General features: G+C 41.5%; 1 protein-coding gene, 1 long non-coding RNA gene and 1 pseudogene across 2 annotated transcripts in view; 1 reads left to right on the top strand and 2 right to left on the bottom strand.

Moving 5' to 3' along the window:
* LOC136326582 (uncharacterized) overlaps positions 1–23,089 on the bottom strand; it is a 57,085-nt gene that overhangs the window by 16,738 nt on the left and 17,258 nt on the right. The gene's annotated exons all lie outside the window — the stretch shown is intronic.
* Positions 1–23,089, top strand: part of PPM1D (protein phosphatase, Mg2+/Mn2+ dependent 1D) — a 61,427-nt gene that overhangs the window by 32,664 nt on the left and 5,674 nt on the right. The window contains exon 4 of the mRNA XM_066262745.1: positions 21,112–21,302. Coding sequence (XP_066118842.1) covers positions 21,112–21,302 — 191 coding nt within the window. The remainder of the gene's footprint in view (positions 1–21,111; positions 21,303–23,089) is intronic.
* Positions 22,360–22,447, bottom strand: LOC136327368 (U6 spliceosomal RNA; annotated as a pseudogene).

Genomic DNA, 23,089 nt, shown 5'->3' with positions numbered 1-23,089 from the left:
AATAAAATGGAATGTTGTAAGAGTGATTGTGTACTTTTAAACTGGATGGTCAAAGGAGGTCTGAAAAGATGATATTTGGGTAGAGCTGAAGCATTGAGACCTGTGGGTGTCTTGGGCAAGAGAATTTCAGTGGAAGGAACAATAAATGCAAATGGCCTTATTACTTAGGTTTTCTTTTTTTTTTTTTTTTTCTTCATTTTTCTGAAGCTGGAAACAGGGAGAGACAGTCAGACAGACTCCCGCATGCGCCCGACCGGGATCCACCCGGCACGCCCACCAGGGGCGGTGCTCTGCCCCCCAGGGGGCGGTGCTCTGCCCATCCTGGGCGTCGCCATATTGCGACCAGAGCCACTCTAGCGCCTGAGGCAGAGGCCACAGAGCCATGCCCAGCGCCCGGGCCATCCTTGCTCCAATGGAGCCTTGGCTGCGGGAGGGGAAGAGAGAGACAGAGAGGAAAGCGCGGCGGAGGGGTGGAGAAGCAAATGTGCGCTTCTCCTGTGTGCCCTGGCCGGGAATCGAACCCGGGTCCTCCGCACGCTAGGCCGACGCTCTACCGCTGAGCCAACCAGCCAGGGCCTTAGGTTTTCAATTTTCATTTTTATTGAATTTATTGGAGTGACTTAGGTTTCTTCGCCAACTGAACAGCTTCAAAGGTGAGAGTTGCCATTAACGATATAGCAGAGACTAGAACCTCAATTGTAAGAGATTAAGTTTTGGACTAAGTTACCTTAGAGTTGCTTATAAAATGTTAAATAGGCCTGACCTGTGGTGGCGCAGTGGGTAAAGTGTCAACCTGGAAACACTGAGGTTGCCGGTTCAAAACTCTGGGCTTGCCTGGTCAAGGCACATATGGGAGTTGATGCTTTCTGCTCCTCCCCCCTTCTCTCTCTCTCTCTCTCTCTCTCTCTCTCTCTCTAATGAATAAATAAAAATCTTTAAAAAAAATGTTAAATAGTAATGCCCAGTTGGCTACTGGGAATGGAATTTGACATGTCTAGGCTAGGTATATCAGTTGGGATCCAGCAGCATAGAGATATGATGTTCAAAGGCTTGTAACTTAATGAGGTCATCAAGAGATTTGAGTGTAGATAGAAAAGGGGAAAGGTTCAGTGACTGAACCATGAGATACTATCACTATTTAGAGTTGGGGGTATGAAAGGAGGGAACAAGGCAAAAAAAGAGAAAAAGATGCAAGTAAAAAACAAGGAAATTCTGTAGAGATTATCCTGAAAGCTAAGTAAGAAAATATTTTGCCCTGGCTTGGTAGGACCAACAAATTGATGTTTCTTTTTCTCTCTCCCTTCCTCTTTCTCTCTCTAATATCAATAAATTAAAAAACAAAAGTTTCGGCCCTGGCCGGTTGGCTCAGTGGTAGAGCGTCGGCCTGGCGTGCAGGAGTCCCGGGTTCGATTCCCGGCCAGGGCACACAGGAGATGCGCCCATCTGCTTCTCCACCCCTCCCCCTCTCCTTCTCTGTTTCTCTCTTCCCCTCCCGCAGCCGAGGCTCCATTGGAGCAAAAGATGGCCAGGGCGCTGGGGATTGCTCTGTGGCCTCTGCCTTAGGCGCTAGGATGTCTCTGGATGCAACAGAGTGACGCCCCAGAGGGGCAGAGCGTTGCCCCCTGGTGGGCATGCCGGGTGGATCCTGGTCGGGCGCATGTGGGAGTCTGTCTGACTGCCTCCCCGTTTCCAGCTTCAGAAAAATGCAAAAAATAAATAAATAAATAAAAAAAATAAAAACGTTTTAAGAAGGTGTTGTTATGTATCAGTTTTACCACAATTTAAAAACATTTATTGCCTGACCTGTGGTGGTGCAGTGGATAAAGTTTCGACCTGGAAATGCTGAGGTCGCCGGTTCAAAACCCTGGGCTTTCCTGGTCAAGGCACATATGGGAGTTGATGCTTCCAGCTCCTCCCCCCTTCTCTCTCCTCGCTCTCCCTCTCTGTCTTTCTCCCTGTCTCTCCTCTCTAGAAAATGAATAAATAAAATTTAAAAATATTTATTGTATTTTTTATTTTTAGCAAGAGAGAGAGAACACATAGGGACAGACAGACAGGAAGGGAGAGAGATAAGAAGCATCAACTTGTGGTGCAGTTTAGTTGTTCATTGACTGCTTCTCAAACATGGTTTGACTGGATATGTCCAGGTGAGCCAGTGGCCCCTGGTAAACCCAATGACCTTTGGGCACAAGCCAGTGACCATGGGTTCATGTCTGTGATCCCAAGCTCAAGCCAGCGACCCCATTCTCAAGCTGATGAGCCTGTGCTCAAGCTAGCAACCTCAGGGTTTTGAACCTGGGTCCTCAGCATCCCAGGTCAATGCTCTATCTACTGCACTATCACCTGGTCGGGCCTTTTTTTTTTTTTAAGAAAGTATGTTAAATACTTTGATAGTTCAAGTAATGTGACCATTGGGTTTAGTAGCAATGTGAAAGTCATTGGACTTTGAAAAAAATATCTGTTGGTAGGATAATGAGACCCCAGTCATTATTGTTGTTGGTTCAAGAAAGAGCTTGAGGAGGAAAATTTGATATATAGCAAGTTTCAACTCTTCCTATATTGTATTACGTATATATGTATTTACAAAGGAAAGGGTAGAAATGAAGCTTTAGCTGGAACAGAAAGTATAGGGTCAGGAGAAGGTTTGCTATTTTATTTTAGTTTTGTATTTTTCTGAAGTTAGAAGTAGGGAGGAAGTCAGACTCTCCCGCATGTGCCCGACCGGGATCCACCCGGCATGCCCACCAGGGGGAGATGCTCTGTCCATCTGGGGTTTTGCTCTGTTGTTGCCTGAGCCATTCTAGTGCCTGAGGCAGAGGCCATGGAGTCGTCCTCAGCGCCTGGGCCAATTTTGCTCCACTGGAGCCTTGGCTGCAGGAGGGGAAGAGAGAGACAGAGAGGAAGGAGAGGGGGAAGGGTGGAGAAGCAGGTGGTCGCTTCTGTGTGCCCTGATGGAGAATCAACCCCGGAACTTCCACACACCAGGATGACGCTCTACTGCTGAGACAACCGGCCAGGGCCTCTGCTGTTATTTTAAAAAGGGAAGGAATAGCGAGAGGGACAAGTGGGTGGTGGGGTAGGTAGAGATGGGCAAAGGGGGAGAAATGAGGACGGAAAGAGACATTGCCTGGGGCAGTGGGTGCCTGGTTGCAGTGTGTAGATGATGGTATATTGAGTTATACATGTAAAACCTGTACCGCAGTAAATTCAACTTAAAAAAAGAGGGAAGAAAAGGGAAGGAATAATAATAATTGATAGGAAATGTACACTAGGACAGTGAGAACTCTATGTAGAAGGATTGCTGTAGTAATGTCCTATAACATTTTAACATACTTTGTAAACAAATTATGGAAATGAATTAATCTTGATATAAAATGATAGGTGGAGAGATGAAATTGTTATGAAAAAAATGGCTTTTTAGATTCCAAGATGGCTGCGGAGTAGGCGGACGCACAGACACCCAGCTCTCACCACCAAACTGGAATACAAATCAATTTAGGAAAAATCAGCATGAAAAACCAACTCTAAACTGCAAGAACAGCTCTCAAAAACCAAGGAGCAAAGAAGAAGCCACAATAATCCTGGTAGGGAGCGCCTGAATCTCCTCTGCTTACAGGAACAGGGGGGGAGGGTGAGGCTGAGAGCCCAGAGGGGATCTCACATAGAGAAAAGAGCAGAAACTACTGCTCACAGCCACTTACCTGGTGACCAGGGAGCGAGGTGTGTTGAAAAGACCAGCTTATCTCCCAAGTGGAAAGGACAGGGAGAGGGACAGACTGTGAGGGGCTAAGGAATGCAGGAAACGAATTAAAAAAGCTGACTCATCCGTGCTGGAGGCGGCCATAGCTGGGGGGTGGGGACTGAACCTTTCACAAAACAGAGCTGAAGTGCTTCCAGATCAGAAATCTCCAGACATCTATCCAGCTCCTATCAGCGCAACAAGACACAGCTGAAAACAAGAAGTGGAGAGGAGGGGCAGTAACTCAGGTCTCCATGGAGATCTGAGATACACCTCCCCCTACTGAAGCTGAGAAAACACCCTGCCCCCAGTGAGATTAGCTGGCTAAAGAGGCCTTCAGAGTCTCAGGTTACACCCATCGCATTCCTGGATACAGTTTCAAGGAAGCCCCCTGCTGAGATCAGTAAATAAGACTATCACCTGTTAAGAAAACAAACGAATCAAGACTTCAAAGCTGCCCATATCCGAAAGTGGATTACAGATAACAGCTGATACCAACCCAAGAAGACCTAGAAATAACACAACTGAAAACTGGAGGCAGACAACACCAAGCCTAAACTCAACCAACTCTACAAATAAAACACCCAAACACAATGAGAAGACAAAAATGTGCAATCCAAATGAAACCACAAGTGACACTTTCAGGAGATGAACTGAGTGATATGGAAATAATCAAACTTCCAGATGCAGAGTTCAAAATAATGATTGTAAGGATGCTTAGGGATCTTAGAACAACAATGGATGGTCACTATGAACACCTAAATAAAGAAATAGCAAGTATAAAAATGAATCAGCCCTGGCCGGTTGGCTCAGCAGTAGAGCGTCGGCCTAGCGTGCGGAGGACCCGGGTCCAATTCCCAGCCAGGGCACATAGGAGAAGCACCCATTTGCTTCTCCACCCCTCTGCCGCGCCTTCCTCTCTGTCTCTCTCTTCCCCTCCCGCAGCCAAGGCTCCATTGGAGCAAAGATGGCCCGGGCGCTGGGGATGGCTCTGTGGCCTCTGCCCCAGGCGCTAGAGTGGCTCTGGTCGCAACATGGCGATGCCCAGGATGGGCAGAGCATTGCCCCCTGGTGGGCAGAGCGTCACCCCTGGTGGGCGTGCCGGGTGGATCCCGGTCGGGCGCATGCGGGAGTCTGACTGTCTCTCCCTGTTTCCAGCTTCAGAAAAATGCAAAAAAAAAAAAAAAGAATCAGTCGGAGATGACAAATATAATATCTGAAATAAAGACCAAAATGGAAGGAATTAAAAACAGGATAGATAGAGCAGAGGATCGAATCAGCGAGTTAGAGGACAACTGGAATGAAGGCATGAAAGCAGAGAAGAAAAGAGAAAAGAGACTCAAAAAGTCAGAGGAAACTCTTAGAGAGCTCTGTGACAACATGAAGAGAAATAACATCTGCATCATAGGGGTTCCTGAAGAAGAAGAAAAGGAACAAGGAATAGAGATGTTGTTCAATCATATCATAGCTGAAAACTTCCCTAAATTAATGCAAGAGAAACTCTCACAAGTCCAAGAAGCACAGAGGACTCCATTAAAGAGAAACCCAAAGAAACCTACACCAAGACACATCATAATTAAAATACCAAAACTAAGTGATAAAGAGAAAATATTAAAAGCTGCAAGAGAAAAAAAGTTATCACCTACAAAGGAGCCCCCATAAGGATGACATCCGACTTCTCAACAGAAACACTTGAAGCCAGAAGGGAATGGCAAGAATGCAGAATAAGAACCTACAACCAAGACTACTTTATCAAGCAAGGCTATCGTTTAAAATCGAAGGAGAGGCCCTGGCCGGTTGGCTCAGCGGTAGAGCGTCGGCCTGGCGTGCGGGGGACCCGGGTTCGATTCCCGGCCAGGGCACATAGGAGAAGCGCCCATTTGCTTCTCCACCCCCCCCTTCCTCTCTGCCTCTCTCTTCCCCTCCCGCAGCCAAGGCTCCATTGGAGCAAAGATGGCCCGGGCCCTGGGGATGGCTCCTTGACCTCTGCCCCAGGCGCTAGAGTGGCTCTGGTCGCGGCAGAGCGACGCCCCGGAAGGGCAGAGCATCGTCCCCTGGTGGGCAGAGCGAACACATGGAAACTAAATAGCAGGGTGTTAAATAATGAATGGATTAAGAATGAAATCAAAGAAGAAATAAAAAAATTCCTAGAAACGAGTGACATTGAGCATACAACAACTCAAAATTTATGGGACACAGCGAAAGCAGTGCTGAGAGGGAAGTTCATAGCACTACAGGCACACTTTCAGAAGCTAGAAAAAGCTCAAATAAACAACTTAACCCTGCATCTAAAAGAATTAGAGAAAGAACAGCAAGTAAAGCCCAAATGTAGTAGAAGGAAGGAAATAATAAAGATCAGAGCAGAAATAAATGACATAGAGGCTAAAGAAACAATACAGAGGATCAATGAAACTAGGAGCTGGTTCTTTGAAAAGGTAAACAAGATTGATGAACCTTTAAGTAGACTCACCAAGAAAAAGAGAGAGAGAGGACTCAAATAAATAAAATTAGAAATGAGAGAGGAGAAATAACAATTGACACAACAGAAATACAAAATATTGTAAGAAAATACTATGAAGAACTGTATGCCAAAAAACTAGACAACCTAGATGAAATGGACAAATTCCTTGAAACATACAATCTTCCAAAAATCAATCTGGAAGAATCAGAAAACCTAAACAGACCGATTACAACAAATGAGATCGAAACAGTTATCAAAAAACTCCCAACAAAGAAAAGTCCGGGGCCCGATGGCTTCACAACGGAATTCTACCAAATATTCAAAGAAGAACTAACTCCTATCCTTCTCAAACTATTTCAAAAAATTCAAGAGTCAGAAAGACTTCCAAACTCCTTTTATGAGGCAAGCATAATTCTGATTCCAAAACCAGGCAAAGACAACACAAAGAAAGAAAATTATAGGTCAATATCTCTGATGAATATAGATGCTAAAATCCTCAACAAAATATTAACAAACCGGATCCAACAATATATGGAAAAAATCATACACCATGATCAAGTGGGATTTATTCTGGGGAGGCAAGGCTGGTACAATATTCGTAAGTCAATCAATGTGATTCATCACATAAACAAAAAGAAGGAGAAAAACCATATGATAATTTCAATAGATGCAGAAAAAGCATTTGATAAAATCCAGCACCCATTCATGATCAAAACTCTCAGCAAAGTGGGAATACAGGGAACATACCTCAACATGATAAAAGCCATCTATGAGAAACCCACAGCCAACATCATATTCAATGGGCAAAAATTAAAAGCAATACCCTTAAGATCAGGAACAAGGCAGGGGTGCCCCCTTTCACCATTCTTATTTAACATGGTCCTGGAAGTCCTAGCAACAGCAATCAGACAAGAAGAAGAAATAAAAGGCATTCAAGTTGGAAAAGAAGAGGTAAAACTATCATTATTTGCAGATGATATGATATTGTATGTAGAAAACCCTAAAGTCTCAGTCAAAAAGCTACTGGACCTGATCAATGAATTCAGCAAAGTGGCAGGATATAAAATCAATACTCAGAAATCAGAGGCATTTTTATACACCAACAATGAACAGTCAGAAAGAGAAATTAAGGAAACAATCCCCTTCACAATTACAACCAAAAAAATAAAGTACCTAGGAATAAACTTAACCAAGGAGACTAAAGGCTTGTACTTGGAAAATTACAAAGCATTGATAAAAGAAATCAAGGAAGATACAAACAAGTGGAAGCATATACCGTGCTCATGGTTAGGAAGAATAAACATCATTAAAATGTCTATATTACCCAAAGCAATCTATAAATTCAATGCAATACTGATTAAAATATCAATGACATACTTCAAAAATATAGACCACATATTCCAAAAATTTGTATGGAACCAAAAGAGAACATGAATAGCTTCAGCAATCTTAAAAAAGAAGAATAAAGTGGGAGGTATCACACTTCCTGATATCAAGTTATACTACAAGGCCATTGTACTCAAAACAGCCTGGTACTGGCATAAGAACAGGCATATAGATCAATGGAACAAAACAGAGAACCCAGAAATAAACCCACAGTTCTATGGACAACTGATATTTGACAAAGGAGGTAAGGAAATACAATGGAGTAAAGACCGCCTCTTTAACAAATGGTGTTGGGAAAATTGGACAGCTACCTGCAAAAAAATGAAACTAGATCACCAGCTTACACCACTCACAAAAATAAACTCAAAATGGATAAAAGACTTAAATGTAGGCCGTGAAACCATAAGCATCTTAGAAGAAAACATAGGCAGTAAGCTCTCGGACATGTCTCAGAGCAATATATTTGCTGATTTATCTCCACGGGGAAGTGAAATAAAAGACAGGATAAACAAATGGGACTATATCAAACTAAAAAGCTTTTTGTACAGCTAAAGACAATAAGAACAGAATAAAAATACAAACTACACAATGGGAGAACATATTTGACAATACGTCTGATAAGGGGTTAATAACCAAAATTTATAAAGAACTTGTAAAACTCAACACCAGGAAGACAACCCAATCAAAAATGGGCAAAAGAGATGAATAGACACTTCTCCAAAGAGGACATACAGATGGCCAATAGGCATATGAAAAAATGCTCAACATCACTAATCATTAGAGAAATGCAAATTAAAAACAATGAGATATCACCTCACACCAGGCAGAATGGCGCTTATCAACAAAACAACACAGAATAAGTGCTGGCGAGGATGTGGAGAAAAGGGAACCCTCCTGCACTGCTGGTGGGAATGCAGACTGGTGCAGCCTCTGTGAAAAACAGTATGGAGATTCCTCAAAAAACTGAAAATTGAACTGCCTTTTGACCCAGCTATCCCACTTTTAGGAATATATCCCAAGGACACCATAGAACGGCTCCAAAAGGAGAAATGCACCCCCATGTTTGTGGCAGCATTGTTCACAATAGCGAACATCTAGAAACAGCCCAAGTGTCCGTCAGAGGACGAGTGGATTAAAAAGCTTTGGTACATATATACTATGGAATACTATTCAGCCATAAGAAATGATGACATCAGATCATTTACAATAACATGGATGGACCTTGACAACATTATATGGAGTGAAATAAGTAAATCAGAAAAAAAACTAAGATGAATCCATACATAGAAGGGACATAAAAATGAGACTCAGAGACATGAACAAGAATGTGATGACAACAGGGGTGAGGGGTGGGGGGTAGGGGGATGGGGTGAAGAAGGAGAGAGGGGTGAGGGGAGAGGAGGGGCACAAAGAAAACCATAAAGAAGGTGACAGAAGACAATTTAACTTTGGGGGAGGGGTATATAGCACAATCAAATGTCAAAATAATCTAGAGATGTTTTCTCTCACCATATGTACCCTGATTTATCAATGTCACTGCATTAAATTTAATAAATAAATATAAAAAATGTATAAAAGACTTAAATGTAAGGCATGAAACCATACGTATCTTAGAAGAAAACATAGGCAGTAAGCTCTCCAACATCTCTCGCAGTGATATATTTGCTGATTAACCTCCACGGGCAAGGGAAATAAAATACAGGATAAACAAATGGGACTATATCAAACTAAAAAGCTTTTGCACAGCCAAAGACAGTAAGACCGAATAAAAAGACAAACTACACAACGGGAGAACATATTTGACAGTACGTCGGATAAGGGGTTAATAACCAAAATTTATAAAGAATTTGTAAATCTCAACACCAGAAAGACAATCCAATCAAAAAATGGGCAAAAGAAATGAATAGACACTTCTCCAAAGAGGATATACAGATGGCCAATAGGCATAAAAAAATGCTCAACATCACTAATCATTATAGAAATGCAAATTAAAAACACAATGAGATATCACCTCATACCTGTCAGAATGGCCTCATCAACAAAGCAACACAGAATAAGTGCTGGCGAGGATGTGGAGAAAAGGGAACCCTCCTACACTGCTGGTGGGAATGCAGACTGGTGCAGCCACTGTGGAAAACAGTATGAGACAGACAGACTCCCGCATGCGCCCAACCGGGATCCACCCGGCACACCCACCAGGGGCGATGCTCTGCCCCTCTGGGGCGTCGCTCTGCCACAACCAGAGTCACTCTAGCGCCTGGGGCAGCGGCCAAGGAGCCATCCCCAGCGCCCGGGCCATCTTTGCTCCAATGGAGCCTTGGTTGCGGGAGGGGAAGAGAGAGACAGAGAGGAAGGGGGGGTGGAGAAGCAAATGGGCGCTTCTCCTATGTGCCCTGGCCGGGAATTGAACCCGGGTCCCCCACATGCCAGGCCGACGCTCTACCGCTGAGCCAACCAGCCAGGGCCTCAAACTGCCTTTTGACCCAGCCATCCCCCTTTTAGGAATATATGCCACGACACCATAGAACAGTTCCAGAAGGAGAAATGCACCCCCATGTTTATGGCAGCATTGTTCACAATAGTGATGATCTGGAAACAGCCCAAGTGTCCGTCAGAGGACGAGTGGATTAAAAAGCTTTGGTACATATATACTATGGAATACTACTCAGCCATAAGAAATGATGACATCGGATCATTTACAATAACATGAATGGACCTTGATAACATTATACCATGGGTCTCAAACTTGCGGGCCCGTCCACCAATTTTGTGCGGCTGCAGACTGGCCCGCAGACTAATCCACGAAGTTTGATTAGTCTGTGGGCCGCACAAAATTGGTGGGCGGGCCGCGAGTTTGAGACCCCTGCATTATACGGAGTGAAATAAGTAAATCAGAAAAAACTAAGAACTATTTGAACCCATGCATAGATGGGACATAAAAATGAGACTCAGAGACATGGACAAGAATGTGATGGTAATAGGGAGTGGGTTGGAGGAGTGGGGAGGGGGCGAGGAGGGCGAGGGAGGGGGTGGGGCGAGTGTAGGGGCACAGGGAGAGAACTAGATAGAGGGTGATGGAGGATGATTTGACTTTGAGTGAGGGGTATGCAGCATGATCAAAGGTCAAGATAATCTGGAGATGTTTTCTCGGAACATGTGTGCCCTGATTTATCAATGTCACTGCATTAAAATTAATAAAAATAAGATAAAAAAATTTTTAAAAATGACTTGTTTAAAAAAATTTTACTTTATTACATTTTCTCAAAAATAATAATACCTTTATATTTTAACATTTAAGCTAAAAAATTCTTTGTCACATTTTTTCAATCCTTATTATGTCACTTGGGGGAAATATTTTTAAAAGAAATATGGTTCTGGTTTTCTCTTTTTAAGTTTAAACTTGTTGCATGATAATTCTTATAAATTAAATGATAAATGATAGTATTTAGTACCGTTATGATGGTTTATTTTTTTGTGTGAAAGAAAGACGTTTGCTTAAAAAATGTATCATTAGGGCCTGACCTGTGGTGGCGCAGTGGATAAAGCGTCGACCTGGAAATGCTGGGGTCGCCGGTTCAAAACCCTGGGCTTGCCTGGTCAAGGCACATATGGGAGCTGATGCTTTCAGCTCCTCCCCCCTGTCTCTCTCTCCTCTCTCTCTCCCCCTCCCTCTCTTCTCTCTAAAATGAATAAATAAAATAAAATAAAAAATGTATCATTAGGCACTGATGATGAACATAATTACTTGAATACTAATGTAGCAGAGGTGCCTCCTAGTGGCTGCTGGGTGGAATTGCATGTGAATCTTGCAAATCATTTATTCTTTGAACAGTTATTTATTGAGTGCAGTGTATGCCAAGCACATGGTCTTTGCCCTTGTGGAAGTTTACAGTTTAGAGAAGGGTAGAGGCATTCATCAAGTAATCACAAACTTACAACCGCAAATCTTAAGGACATGTACATATGTATATGTGCAAAAGAAAACTCAAAATAGGGGTATTTTACCTAGCTGGAAAGGCCAGAGGAGTGATGTTTGAGCTGAAGTCTGAAAAATTACTAGAATTTAAGGGAGGAAGAAAGTGTGGTTCAGGCAGAGGAATTGCATTTGTGAACAGCCCTGTGATAGAGGGAAGCATGGTGAACATAAAGGACTCTGATGAAGGCCAGTTGTAGCTGGAACAGAGATGTGGATGGGAACAAGAGATGGCAATAAGAGGCATGCATAAAATGAGAAAATACATTTTTACAGTCTGTGGATATATTTTTCTTTAAGTGTATCTTTTTTAAATTTTAAAATTAAATTTAATGGAGTGACACTGATCAATAAGATTACATAGGTTTAACAAAAAAGATTACATAGGTTTCAGGTAAATATCTCTATAGCATTTGAAGTGTCGATTGTGTAGTATGCCTGTCACCTAAAGTCAAATCATTTTCCATCACCGTATATTTGTCCCTCTTTGCTCCCCTCCCCCAGTAACTGCTTCATTTTTATCTTTGTCCATGAGTGTCAGTTTTATATTCCACCTAAGTGGGGTATAAATTTGTCCTTTAATCTGTGGATATCTTAAGAACAAGAATAAACTTCTACAGAGTTTAAGTGGAAAATATATAACTAGATTTGTGTTATTTACTTATTTTTTTTTTGTGACAGTGACAGAGACAGAGAGAGGGACAGACAGGAAGGGAGAGAGATGAGAAGCATCAATTCTTCATTGTAGCTCCTTAGTTGTTCATTGATTGTTTTCTCATGTGTGCCTTGACCGGGGGACTACAGCAGAGTGAATGACCCCTTGCTCAAGCCAGCGACCTTTGGGCTCAAGCCAGTGACCATAGGGTCACATCTATGATCCCACGCTCAAGTGGATGAACCGCATTCAAGCCAGATGAGCCTGTGCTCAAGCCAGTGACCTCAGGGTTTTGAACCTGGGTCCTTTGTGTCCCAGTCCGACACTTTATCTACTGCACCACTGCCTGGTCAGGCTGTTATTTTTAAAATTATAGCAAAATACATATAACAAAATTTACTGTCTTAACCATTTTGAGTACACAGTTCAGTGGTATTAAGTACCTTTACATCGTTGTGCAACTATTACCCCATCCATCTTAAATTTATGGGTTTTTTAAAAATTTTTATTTATTTATTCATTTTAGAGAGGAGAGAGAGTTAGAATGAGAGAGAGAGAGAGAGAGAAAGGGGAGAGGAGCAGGAAGCATCAACTCCCATATGTGCCTTGACCAGGCAAGCCCAGGTTTTTGAACCGGTGACCTCAGTGTTCCAGATCAATGCTTTATCCACTGCGCCACCACAGGTCAGGCTAAATTTATGTTTTAAAGAGATGGTTTTGGTTGCAGTTTTGAGAATGGATTAGATAAAGCAACAATTACTGGAAAGCTCTCCATGGGAAACTGCCCACAGTGGGGGCGGGGTGCTGAAATTCACTAGAGGTAGGGACCACTGAGTGTCCTTGCACTGGCTGGCTGCCATGTGTCACAGAAGCAATCAGGGAATGTAGTGAAATCAGAAGAAAGGCCTCTTTTCTAGTGTTTTTCCAGTGTACTAGCTGAGGACAAAAGGGAAATGGCCACAGGCCAAAAATGTCTGTGACAATGTCCAAGGCCCCTCCCTTCAGTATGTATAGAGTTGACATTCTCATCATGTTTTGGGTTAAAAACAGTTAGTTCAGTGTCCAATTCTGATCCTTTCTCATTTGATCTCAGGGAAAGCCATGTAGATTTCCTGAGCTGGTAAAGTAAGGGAACTGGCTATATCATATGTTCCTAAATCTGGCTATAGATATGAATCAATTCTAGGGACTTTTACTGGCAAAATTAAAGCGATTTAAACATTGAAGCAATAATAAGAACAAGTTATAACATATTGAGGAAATGAATCCATACTGATACTAAAATATTATAAAGAGGTAGAGGGAGGAACAGAAAGCTCTTTTTTAATAAATGTAGTTAGAGTGAGAGTGTTCTATTTTCTTTTCTATTTTTCTGAAGCTCACTTCAGAAAGTGGGGAGGCAGAGACAGACCCCCACATGCGCCTGACCAGAATCCACCTGCATGCCCACCAGGGGGCAATGCTCTGCCCATCTGGGTCGTTGCTCCGTTGTTGCCTGAGCCATTCTTGCACCTGAGATAGAGGCCATGGAGCCATCCTTAGTGCCCAGGCCAACTTTGCTCCAGTAGAGCCTTGGCTGCAGGAGGAGAAGAGAGAGACAGAGAGGAAGGACAGGGGGAAGGGTGGACATGCAGATGGGCATTTCTCCTGTGTGCCCTTACTGGATATCGAACCTGGGACTTCCAAACACTGGGTAGATGTTCTACTGCTGAGCCAACCGGCCAGGGCTAAGAGTGTTCAAATTTTATCATCAGTTTACATCCATTACAGTAATAGTTGATCCATGCAAGAATCATTAATGGCCTGACTAGGCAGTGGTGCAGTGGATAGAGCGTCAGACTGGGATGCAGAAAACCCAGGTTCAAGACCCCGAGGTTGCCAGCTTGAGTGCGGGCTCATCTGGTTTGAGCAAAAGCTCACCAGCTTGGACCCAAGGTCGCTGGCTCGAGCAAGGGGTTACTCAGTCTGCTGAAGGCCCCCAGTCAAGGCATATATGAGAAAGCAATCAATGAACAACTAAGGTGTTGCAGTGCACAACGAAAAACTAATGATTCATGCTTCTCATCTCTCTGTTCCTGTCTGTCTGTCCCTGTCTATCCCTCTCTCTGACTGTCTCTCTGTCTCTGTAAAAAAAAAAAAAAGAATCATTAATGGATCCTGGCTGGATACTTTGGTTGTTAGTGTGTCTTTCTGGTATACAAAGGTTGCTAGTTTGATTCCTAGTCAGGGCACATACAGAAATGGATTGATGTTTCTGTCTCTCACCCGTCCTCTCTCTCTAACATCAATCAATAAAACTTTTTTTAAAAAAGAATCATTAATGGCCTGACCAGGTGGTGGCGTAGTGGATAGAGCGTCGGACTGGGATGCAGAGGACCCAGGTTTGAGACTCCAAGGTCGCTAGCTTGAGCACGGGCTCATCTGGTTTGAGCAAAAACCCACCAGCTTGAACCCAAGGTCGCTGGCTCCAGCAAAGGGTTACTTGGTCTGCTGAAGGCCCACGGTCAAGGCACATATGAGAAAGCAATCAATGAACAACTAAGGTGTTGTAACGCGCAATGAAAAAATAATGATTGATGCTTCTCATCTCTCTCTGTTCCTGTCTGTCTGTCCCTGTCTATCCCTCTCTCTGACTCACTCTCTGTCTCTGTAAAAAATAAATAAATAAATAAAATTTTTAAAAAAACACACTTTCAAAAAAAAAAAAACCTAAAGAATACGACAGCTAAATGCAATTAATGTTCATTCAGTGGATTCTGGATATTAAAAAAAACATGATTGGGACAACGGGAAATTTGAATGGGGATTTTATATTACACAGTACTGGGTGAATATGAAATTTCCTCAGTGTGGTTATATGGAAGAACATCCTTATACTGAGGGGGATAAATGCTAAAATTTTAATATTTAAAGATGAAGCGTCTTGATGTCTGCAACCTAATCTCAAATAGTTCTGTGAATAATAAAACCACTCTGTCCACAAATAGTAACAGTACATAGAAAATCCCAAAGAATCTCTAAAATATCTGCTGAAATTAATAAGTGAATTCAGCAAGGTCATAAAAGCCAGATACAACATACACAGCTAATCTCTCTCTCTCTTTTTTTTCTTTTTTTGTATTTTTCTGAAGCTGGAAATGGGGAGGCAGTCAGACAGACTTCCGCATGCGTCCGACCGGGATCCACCCGGCATGCCCACCAGGGGGTGATACTCTGCCCATCTGGGGCGTTGCTCTGTTGCAACCAGGGCCATTCTAGCGCCTAAGGCAGAGGCCATGGAGCCATCCTCAGTGCCCGAGCCAACTTTGCTCCAGTGGAGCCTTGGCTGCAGGAGGGGAAGAGAGAGACAGAGAGGAAGGAGAGGGGGAGGAGTGGAGAAGCAGATGAGCACTTCTCCTGTGTGCCCTGGCCAGGAATCAAACCTGGGACTCCTACACGCCAGGCTGATGCTCTACCACTGAGCCAACCTGCCAGGGCTCACAGTCAATCATATTTTTTTGTACTCAAATTGAAATTGAAAATAAGCATTTATAACATGAATACTTAGGTAAAATGTAATATATATACTAAAACTATAAAACACTGATGAAAGAAAATATCTAAATAAATAGAGATACACCATGTTCTTGGATTGGGAGATATAATAGTCTTAAGGTGGCATTTCTCTCCAAATGGATCAATAAGTTTAATGCAATCCCAGTCAATATCCAGAGTTTCAGAAACTTAAGCGAGGTGAAATTCGCCCTTCTGCAAATTGAGATTTATTGAGAAAGAAATAGAGATGGGTAAGATACAAGAGACTAATGATTTAGAAGTTGTTAGTAAAAGAGTAATTGTAAGCTTGGGGATGGTTTTACCAAAGGAGTGTACATATATGCATGCATGCATAGATAGATAGATAGATAGATAGATAGATAGATAGATAGATATGCATAGACAGACAGATATACTGTATTTTCCCATGTATAAGACGCTCTCATATATAAGATGCACCTTAATTTTGGGCCCAAAATCCAAAGAAAATAAAGATGTATTACATAAAGTTATTGAACTCAAATTTTATTCATCATAAAATTCATACAACTTCTCATCACTGTCAAAACTTCCATCCATTAGCTGGTCCTCATATGTGTCTGATGATGAATCATTGGTTTTATATATATATTGCCTCATCCTCAGTTCCATCTATGGCATTTGAAATGCCACAACCACCGTATAAGACACACCCAGTGTTTAGTCCCCAAATTTTTCAGGGAAATGTGCGTCTTATATACGGGGGAATGCGGTAAGTGTCTCTAGAACAGGGGTAGTCAACCTTTTATACCTACTGCCCACTTTTGTAGCTCTGTTAGTAGTAAAATTTTCTAACCGCCCAATGGTTCTACAGTAATGGTGATTTATAAAGTAGGGAAGTAACTTTACTTTATAAAATTTATAAAGCAGAGGTACAGCAAGTTAAAGCATATAATAATAATTACTTACCAAGTACTTTATGTCAGATTTTTGCTAAGTTTGGCAGAATAAATCTTTATAAACAACTTACTATAGTTACTTAAATCTATCTTTTTATTTATACTTTGGTTGCTCCGCTACCGCCCACCATGAAAGCTGGAACGCCCACTAGGGGGTGGTAGGGATCAGGTTGACTACCACTGGTCTAGAAGATGCAGAAGAACAATAGTTGTTTTCTAAGTAGAGAACTAGGAAGGACAGGAATGGGAAGGGAGATTTTTCTATTGTATATCTTTTTGTGTCTTTTGGGTTTTGTGACATATAAATGTATGACCTATTCAAGTAAACAAATTTTAAAGTATTTTGAAATTTATAAAGACATTAATATTAACTTAAATATGAGAAATTGTGACCCATCATTTCATTAACCAGGAAGCTTAGTTTTGCTGATACAAAGAGGTAAATGCACCCTCGCTGGATAACTCGGTTAGAGCAGTGGTCCCCAACCTTTTTTGGGCCACGGACCGGTTTAATGTCAGAAAATATTTTCATGGGCCGGCCGTTAGGGTGGGATGGATAAATGTATCACGTAACCGAGACAAGCGTCAAGAGTGAGTCTTAGATGGATGTAACAGAGGGAGTCTGGTCATTTTTTAAAAATAAAACATTGTGCCTAACCAGGTGGTGGTGCAGTGGATAGAGCGTTGGACTGAGATGCGGAAGACCCAGGTTCGAGACCCCAAGGTCACCAGCTTGAGTGCAGGCCCATCGGGTTTGAGCAAAGGCTCACCAGCTTGGACCCAGGGTCGTTGGCTTGAGCAAGGGGTTACTGGGTCTGCTGAAGACCTGAAGTCAAGGCACATATGAGAAAGCAATCAATGAACAACTAAGATGTCGCAATACGCAACGAAAAACTAATGATTGATGCTTCTCATCTCTCTGTTCCGTCTATCCCTCTCTCTGACTCTCTGTTTCTGTAGATAAATAAGTAAATAAATAAATACAAAAAACCCACAAACATCGTTCAGACTTAAATATAAATAAAATGGAAATAATGTAAATTATTATATTTATTCTTTCTCTACGGACTTGTACCGAATGGCTCACAGACTAGTACCTGTCCGCGGCCCAGGGGTTGGGGACCACTCTGTTAGAGCATTGCCCAGAAATGCAGAGGTTGTGGGTTCGATTCCTGGCTAGGCACATACAGAAATAGATTGATGTTTCTCTTTCTCTCTTTTTTTTTAATATTTATGTATTTATTTTTATTTATTCATTTTAGAAAGGAGAGAGGGAGAGAGAGAGAGAAACAGAGAGAAGGGGGAGGAGCAGGAAGCATCAACTCCCATATGTGCCTTGACCAGGCAAGCCCAGGGTTTCGAACCCGCAACCTCAGCATTTCCAGGTCGACGCTTTATCCACTGCGCCACCACAGGTCAGGCTCTTTCTCTCTAAAATCAATGAATAAATTAAAAAAAAAAAAAAAGAGGTAAATGTGTTGTGTGAGCTGACCTGACCTGGGTTATAATTGGCTTCTGGTGTTCAGATGTATTTTTTTAGCTACGCTAAAGGATGAACTGCCCCTTTTAAGACAGTTGGGTTAGCAGTGAATTTTGCAGTAATTGATTTTAATTTTTCTTTCTTTGAACTCAAAACATGTTTGCATTGGCCAGAATTCTGATGGGAGGCAGTGGAGAAGTTTAAATAAGGAAGGGAAAGGGCAAAGAGCTTTCTCCTGTGTAGCAAAACGTCAGACCCGCCAAAAGGGGTCAAAAAGTATTTGCCCTTTTGTGCAAAAACCTTTTGCTTTTACGTCTCTCTCCAAAGTATTGCACAATCAACAAGAGGCAGAAATTTATGTATTCTCCTTTCTGTTTTCTTCTTCCCTAGTTTTGGGGAGCAAAAGAAAGATTTACATTTTAATTACTTTGTCTTATATATCAAAGAAGAGTAGATTTTTTTTTATAAATTATTTTTTTTTTCATCTTTTTGATGGCCTGAGTCAACTAAAAGCTCTTTTATTTTGAACTTTTTTACAAAAACAGAGTGAGTCAGAGAGAGGGATAGACAGGGACAGACAGGAACGGAGAGATGAGAAGCATCAATCATTAGTTTTTCCTTGCGCATTGCAACACCTTAGTTGTTCATTGACTGCTTTCTCATATGTGCCTTGACCGCAGGCCTTCAGCAGACCGAGTAACCCTTTGCTCAAGCCAGCAACCTTGGGTCCAAGCTGGTGAGCTTTTGCTTAAATCAGATGAGCCCACGCTCAAGCTGATGACCTCGAGGTCTCGAACCTGGGTCCTCTGCATCCCAGTCCGACGCTCTATCCACTGCGCCACTGCCTGGTCAGGCTTTTTTGAACATTTTAAGGTTTATATATAATAGGTCTAAAGGCCAGAAGTTTAGGCATTTTGTGTGTGCATGAACCTAATCAAGAAAGAGGATAACTAAATAAGAACCTTCTTTTTCTGGCTCAGTGAAAGGGTGCACTCTTATCTCAAAAGACTGGTCACATGGTAGGTTAAGAGTATAAATATGCCCATTTTTATCTCTTCCAAGTAATTGGCATTCATTCTGTAAGTTTTGGGGTTTTTTAAAGATTTTATTTATTGATTTTTAGAGAGAGGAGAGAGAGAAAGGTGGGGGGCAGGGAACAGGAAAAATCTACTCTAGTTGTTTATCATATATGTCTTGACTGGGCAAGCCCAAGGTTTTGAACTGGTGACCTCATCCTTCCAGGTCGAAGCTTTATCCACTGTGTCACCACAGGTCAGGCCTGTTTTGTAAGTTTTGATATGGGTACTTCTTGGTCTAGGAGTTAACCTTCTAGAAAGAAGGTTTACAGATAGTCACTAGGACTCTTGTATAATAGCACAAGTTCTCCCATCTTCACAATTACCTTGTTTAATCGTGGTCCTTTGCTCTTCCCTGTACAGTTTATAATCACCTTGCCAAATTCTACAAAAATCCTTCTTGGGTTCTGGTTTGAATTACATTGACTTTATGGGGTTATTTTTGGAAGAATTAACATCTTTAAATCTTCCTATCTGTGTGAATATAGTTTATATTTCTCCTTTTCCAAAAGAAATCTAATTATATAATCTTGTCCATAAAAAACTATCACACCTAGCCTGACTGGTGGTGGCACAGTGGATCAAGAATCGACCTGGAACGCTAAGGTCGCTGGTTCAAAACCCTGGGCGTGCCTGGTCAAGGCACATACGAGATTTTTTTTTTTTTTTTTTTTTTTTTTTTTTGTATTTTTTTGAAGTTGGAAACGGGGAGGCAGTCAGACAGACTCCCGCATGTGCCCAACCAGGATCCACCTGGCATGCCCAACAGGGGGCGATGCTCTGCCCATCTGGGGTGTCACTCTGCCACAACCAGAGCCATTCTAGCACCTGAGGTAGAGGCCATGGAGCCATCCTCAGCGCCCGGGCAAACTTTTGCTGCTTGGCTGCGGGAGGGGAAGAGAGAGACAGAGAGGAAGGAGTGGGGGAGGGGTGAAGAAGCAGATGGGCGCTTCTCCTGTGTGCCCTGGCCTGGAATCGAACCTGGGACTCCTGCATGCCAGGCCGAGGCTCTACCACTGAGCCAACCGGCCAGGGCCCACATATGAGAATTGATGCTTCTGGCTCCTCCCCCTCTTCTCTCTCTCTCTCTCTCTCATCTCTAAAATGAATAAATAATAATTTTAAAAAAACTATCACACCTTTTGTTAAATTTATTTCTAAGTACTTTACATTTGGTTCACTGTTGTAAATGGGATTGTTTAAAATTTTATATTTTCTAGCTATTGTGTAGAAGTACAATTTACTTTTATATATTAGGTTTGTATTTAACAACTTTGCTAAATGTATCTATGTTGATAATTTACCAAATTTCATTTTGGTTTCCCATGTAGAAATAAAATTATCTGCAAATAGTGATGGCTTTATTTTTTCCTTTTCAATTCATATGTCTGATTTACTTTTATTTTTTAATTTTTTAAGATTTGATTTATTGATTTTATAGAGAGTAGGAGGGATAGACAAGAAGTAGTTGCTTCACTCTAGCTGTTCATTGTCATATATATATATATATATATCTTGACCAGGTGAGCCCAGGGTTTCGAATTGGCAGCCTCAGTGTTCTGGGTTGATGCTTTATCTACTGTGCCACCACAGGCCAGGCTGATTTATTTCTATTATCTGACTGGGCCAGAAAGGACTTTCACTGTAATATTGGAAGAGAAGTGGTGGCAGAAGGCATTAAGAGATTACCTTAAAGTTCTAGTTTGCTAGGGAGCTTTTTCTTAATATCACAAATAGATTTTGAATGTTATTAAACACATTTCTGCATTTATTGAGATGAATATGTAGATTTTTTTCCTTTAATCGGTTGCTGTGATAATACTAGTTTGGAAATAAGACTTCTTGCTTCTTCTGCTCCCTGTCCTGCAGGTGATTTGTGGAGCTATGATTTCTTCAGTGGTGAATTTGTGGTATCACCAGAACCAGATACAAGTGTCCACACTCTTGATCCCCAGAAGCACAAGTATATTATCTTGGGGAGTGATGGGCTTTGGAATATGATTCCACCTCAAGTTGCCATCTCAATGTGCCAGGACCAAGAGGAGAAAAAATACTTGATGGTGAGAAGTGGCTAAGCGGAGTTGGGTAAAGTGGTGGCAATTTATGAGGTCACCTAGTGAGATTGTATGGTAGAAGAAAAGGATTCAATATTAGGGAGGATCAAATCAGCAAATAGTGAACTCAGGGAAAATTTAAGTAATGTAGTGGAAATGGCTGATACAGAGTTGTTTTTTTGTTTGTTTTTTCTTTTTTTCTTTTCTTCTTTTCCAAGTGAGAAGAGGGGAGATAGAGAGACAGACTCCCACATGCATCCCGATTGGGCTCCACCTGGCAAGCCCCATCTGGGGCTGATGCTCTGACCATTTTGGTCCATGCTCACAACCCAGCTATTATTAGCACCTGAGGTGGAGGCTCCATGGAGCCATCCTTAGTGCCTGGAGCCGATGTGCTTGAACCAATAGAGCCATGGCTACAGGAGGGGGAGAGAGAGAAAGAAAGAGAAAGGGATGGGGAAGGGTGGAGAAGCAGATGGTCACTTCTCTTGTGTGCCCTGACTGGGAATCCAACCCGGAACATCCACACGCTAGGCCAGTGCTCTACCACTGAGCCAACTGGCTTGTTTGTTTTTATCATAGAGCTTTGCTGGGAAGGGAAATAGAGGCACACTGAAAAAGTGAAAGATAAAGGTGTTCTCAGTGAGCTACTTTTTGGAGAATGATGAAACATGTACTGGGGAATGTGATAGTTTTATGAATTAGAAATAATTGCTGCCTTTCATCAAGTATGAGGTACATGTATTTTCATACGAGAAAGTGGAAAAAAGCAGTGTTGAAAAAAAATTACAAAGTGGTACTTATCCTGGGAATACAAGGATGGCTTAATATTAAAGTTATAAACAAAGTAGCTGAAGAGTTATTGTAGTTAGCCATCATTAATGTGTCAAAATACTGTGATATGCTAATATGCCCAAGATCAGACAACCTCGAGTAAAGATGATTCCTTTTTTTTTTCAAGGAAAAGATGAAAACAAAACCACCCCAGTTTTATTTATTTATTTATTTTGGTTTAATGAAGTTTTATTTTTCAGAGTTGGTGGGACCTGTTGTTCATGCATCTAAAAATATGGACCACTTCACGAATTTGTGTGTCATCCTTGTGCAGGGGCTATGCTAACCTTTAATATATGTGCTGCCAAAGTGAGCACCCGTTCTTCATTCATTTTGAATATATACACTTCAGGGATACAGAGAACAACCAAATGAAACATAATATATTATGTGTGTGTGTGTGTGTGTGTGTGTGTAATTTTTATATAATACTTGTACTATATAGTCCATTATGTAGTATATACATTATAGTATATTATAGTACATTGATATTTTTGTACTTAGAATATATTTTATTACATAGAATAGCATTAAAATTTTTTGCACTTGTAGTTCATGATATATTTCTTTTTCAGCCATTTCCACATTTTCATCATTCAGTTATTTCTAAAGGTACTTTTAAAGACATATATAGCCCTATTTTCTATAGCACAATATTATCATTTCTGTTCTCTGAAACTTAGCAATTATTGAATGTATGATGCTGAAAGTTTTCTTCCAACCTATATTTGCATAACTTGAGGTCATTTAAGGTTGTTGTTTTTTACCCCCTCTGTTGGTATGTATTTGATCTCTGTACCACAACTTATATTATGTTACTTTTTGCCTAATATGAATAACATTGACCCATTTTTTTTATACGTGTTTAAGAGTTATTCATGTTTCTTTATCTCTGAGTTTTGTTCAGATCCTTTAACAATTTTTAGTTTGGGTCATTGTCTTTGATTTTCAGAAGCTCT

The sequence above is a fragment of the Saccopteryx bilineata genome, chromosome 2 (assembly GCF_036850765.1).
Source record: "Saccopteryx bilineata isolate mSacBil1 chromosome 2, mSacBil1_pri_phased_curated, whole genome shotgun sequence".
NCBI lineage: Eukaryota > Metazoa > Chordata > Mammalia > Chiroptera > Emballonuridae > Saccopteryx > Saccopteryx bilineata.
This window is presented reverse-complemented; position numbering and strand designations above follow the sequence as displayed.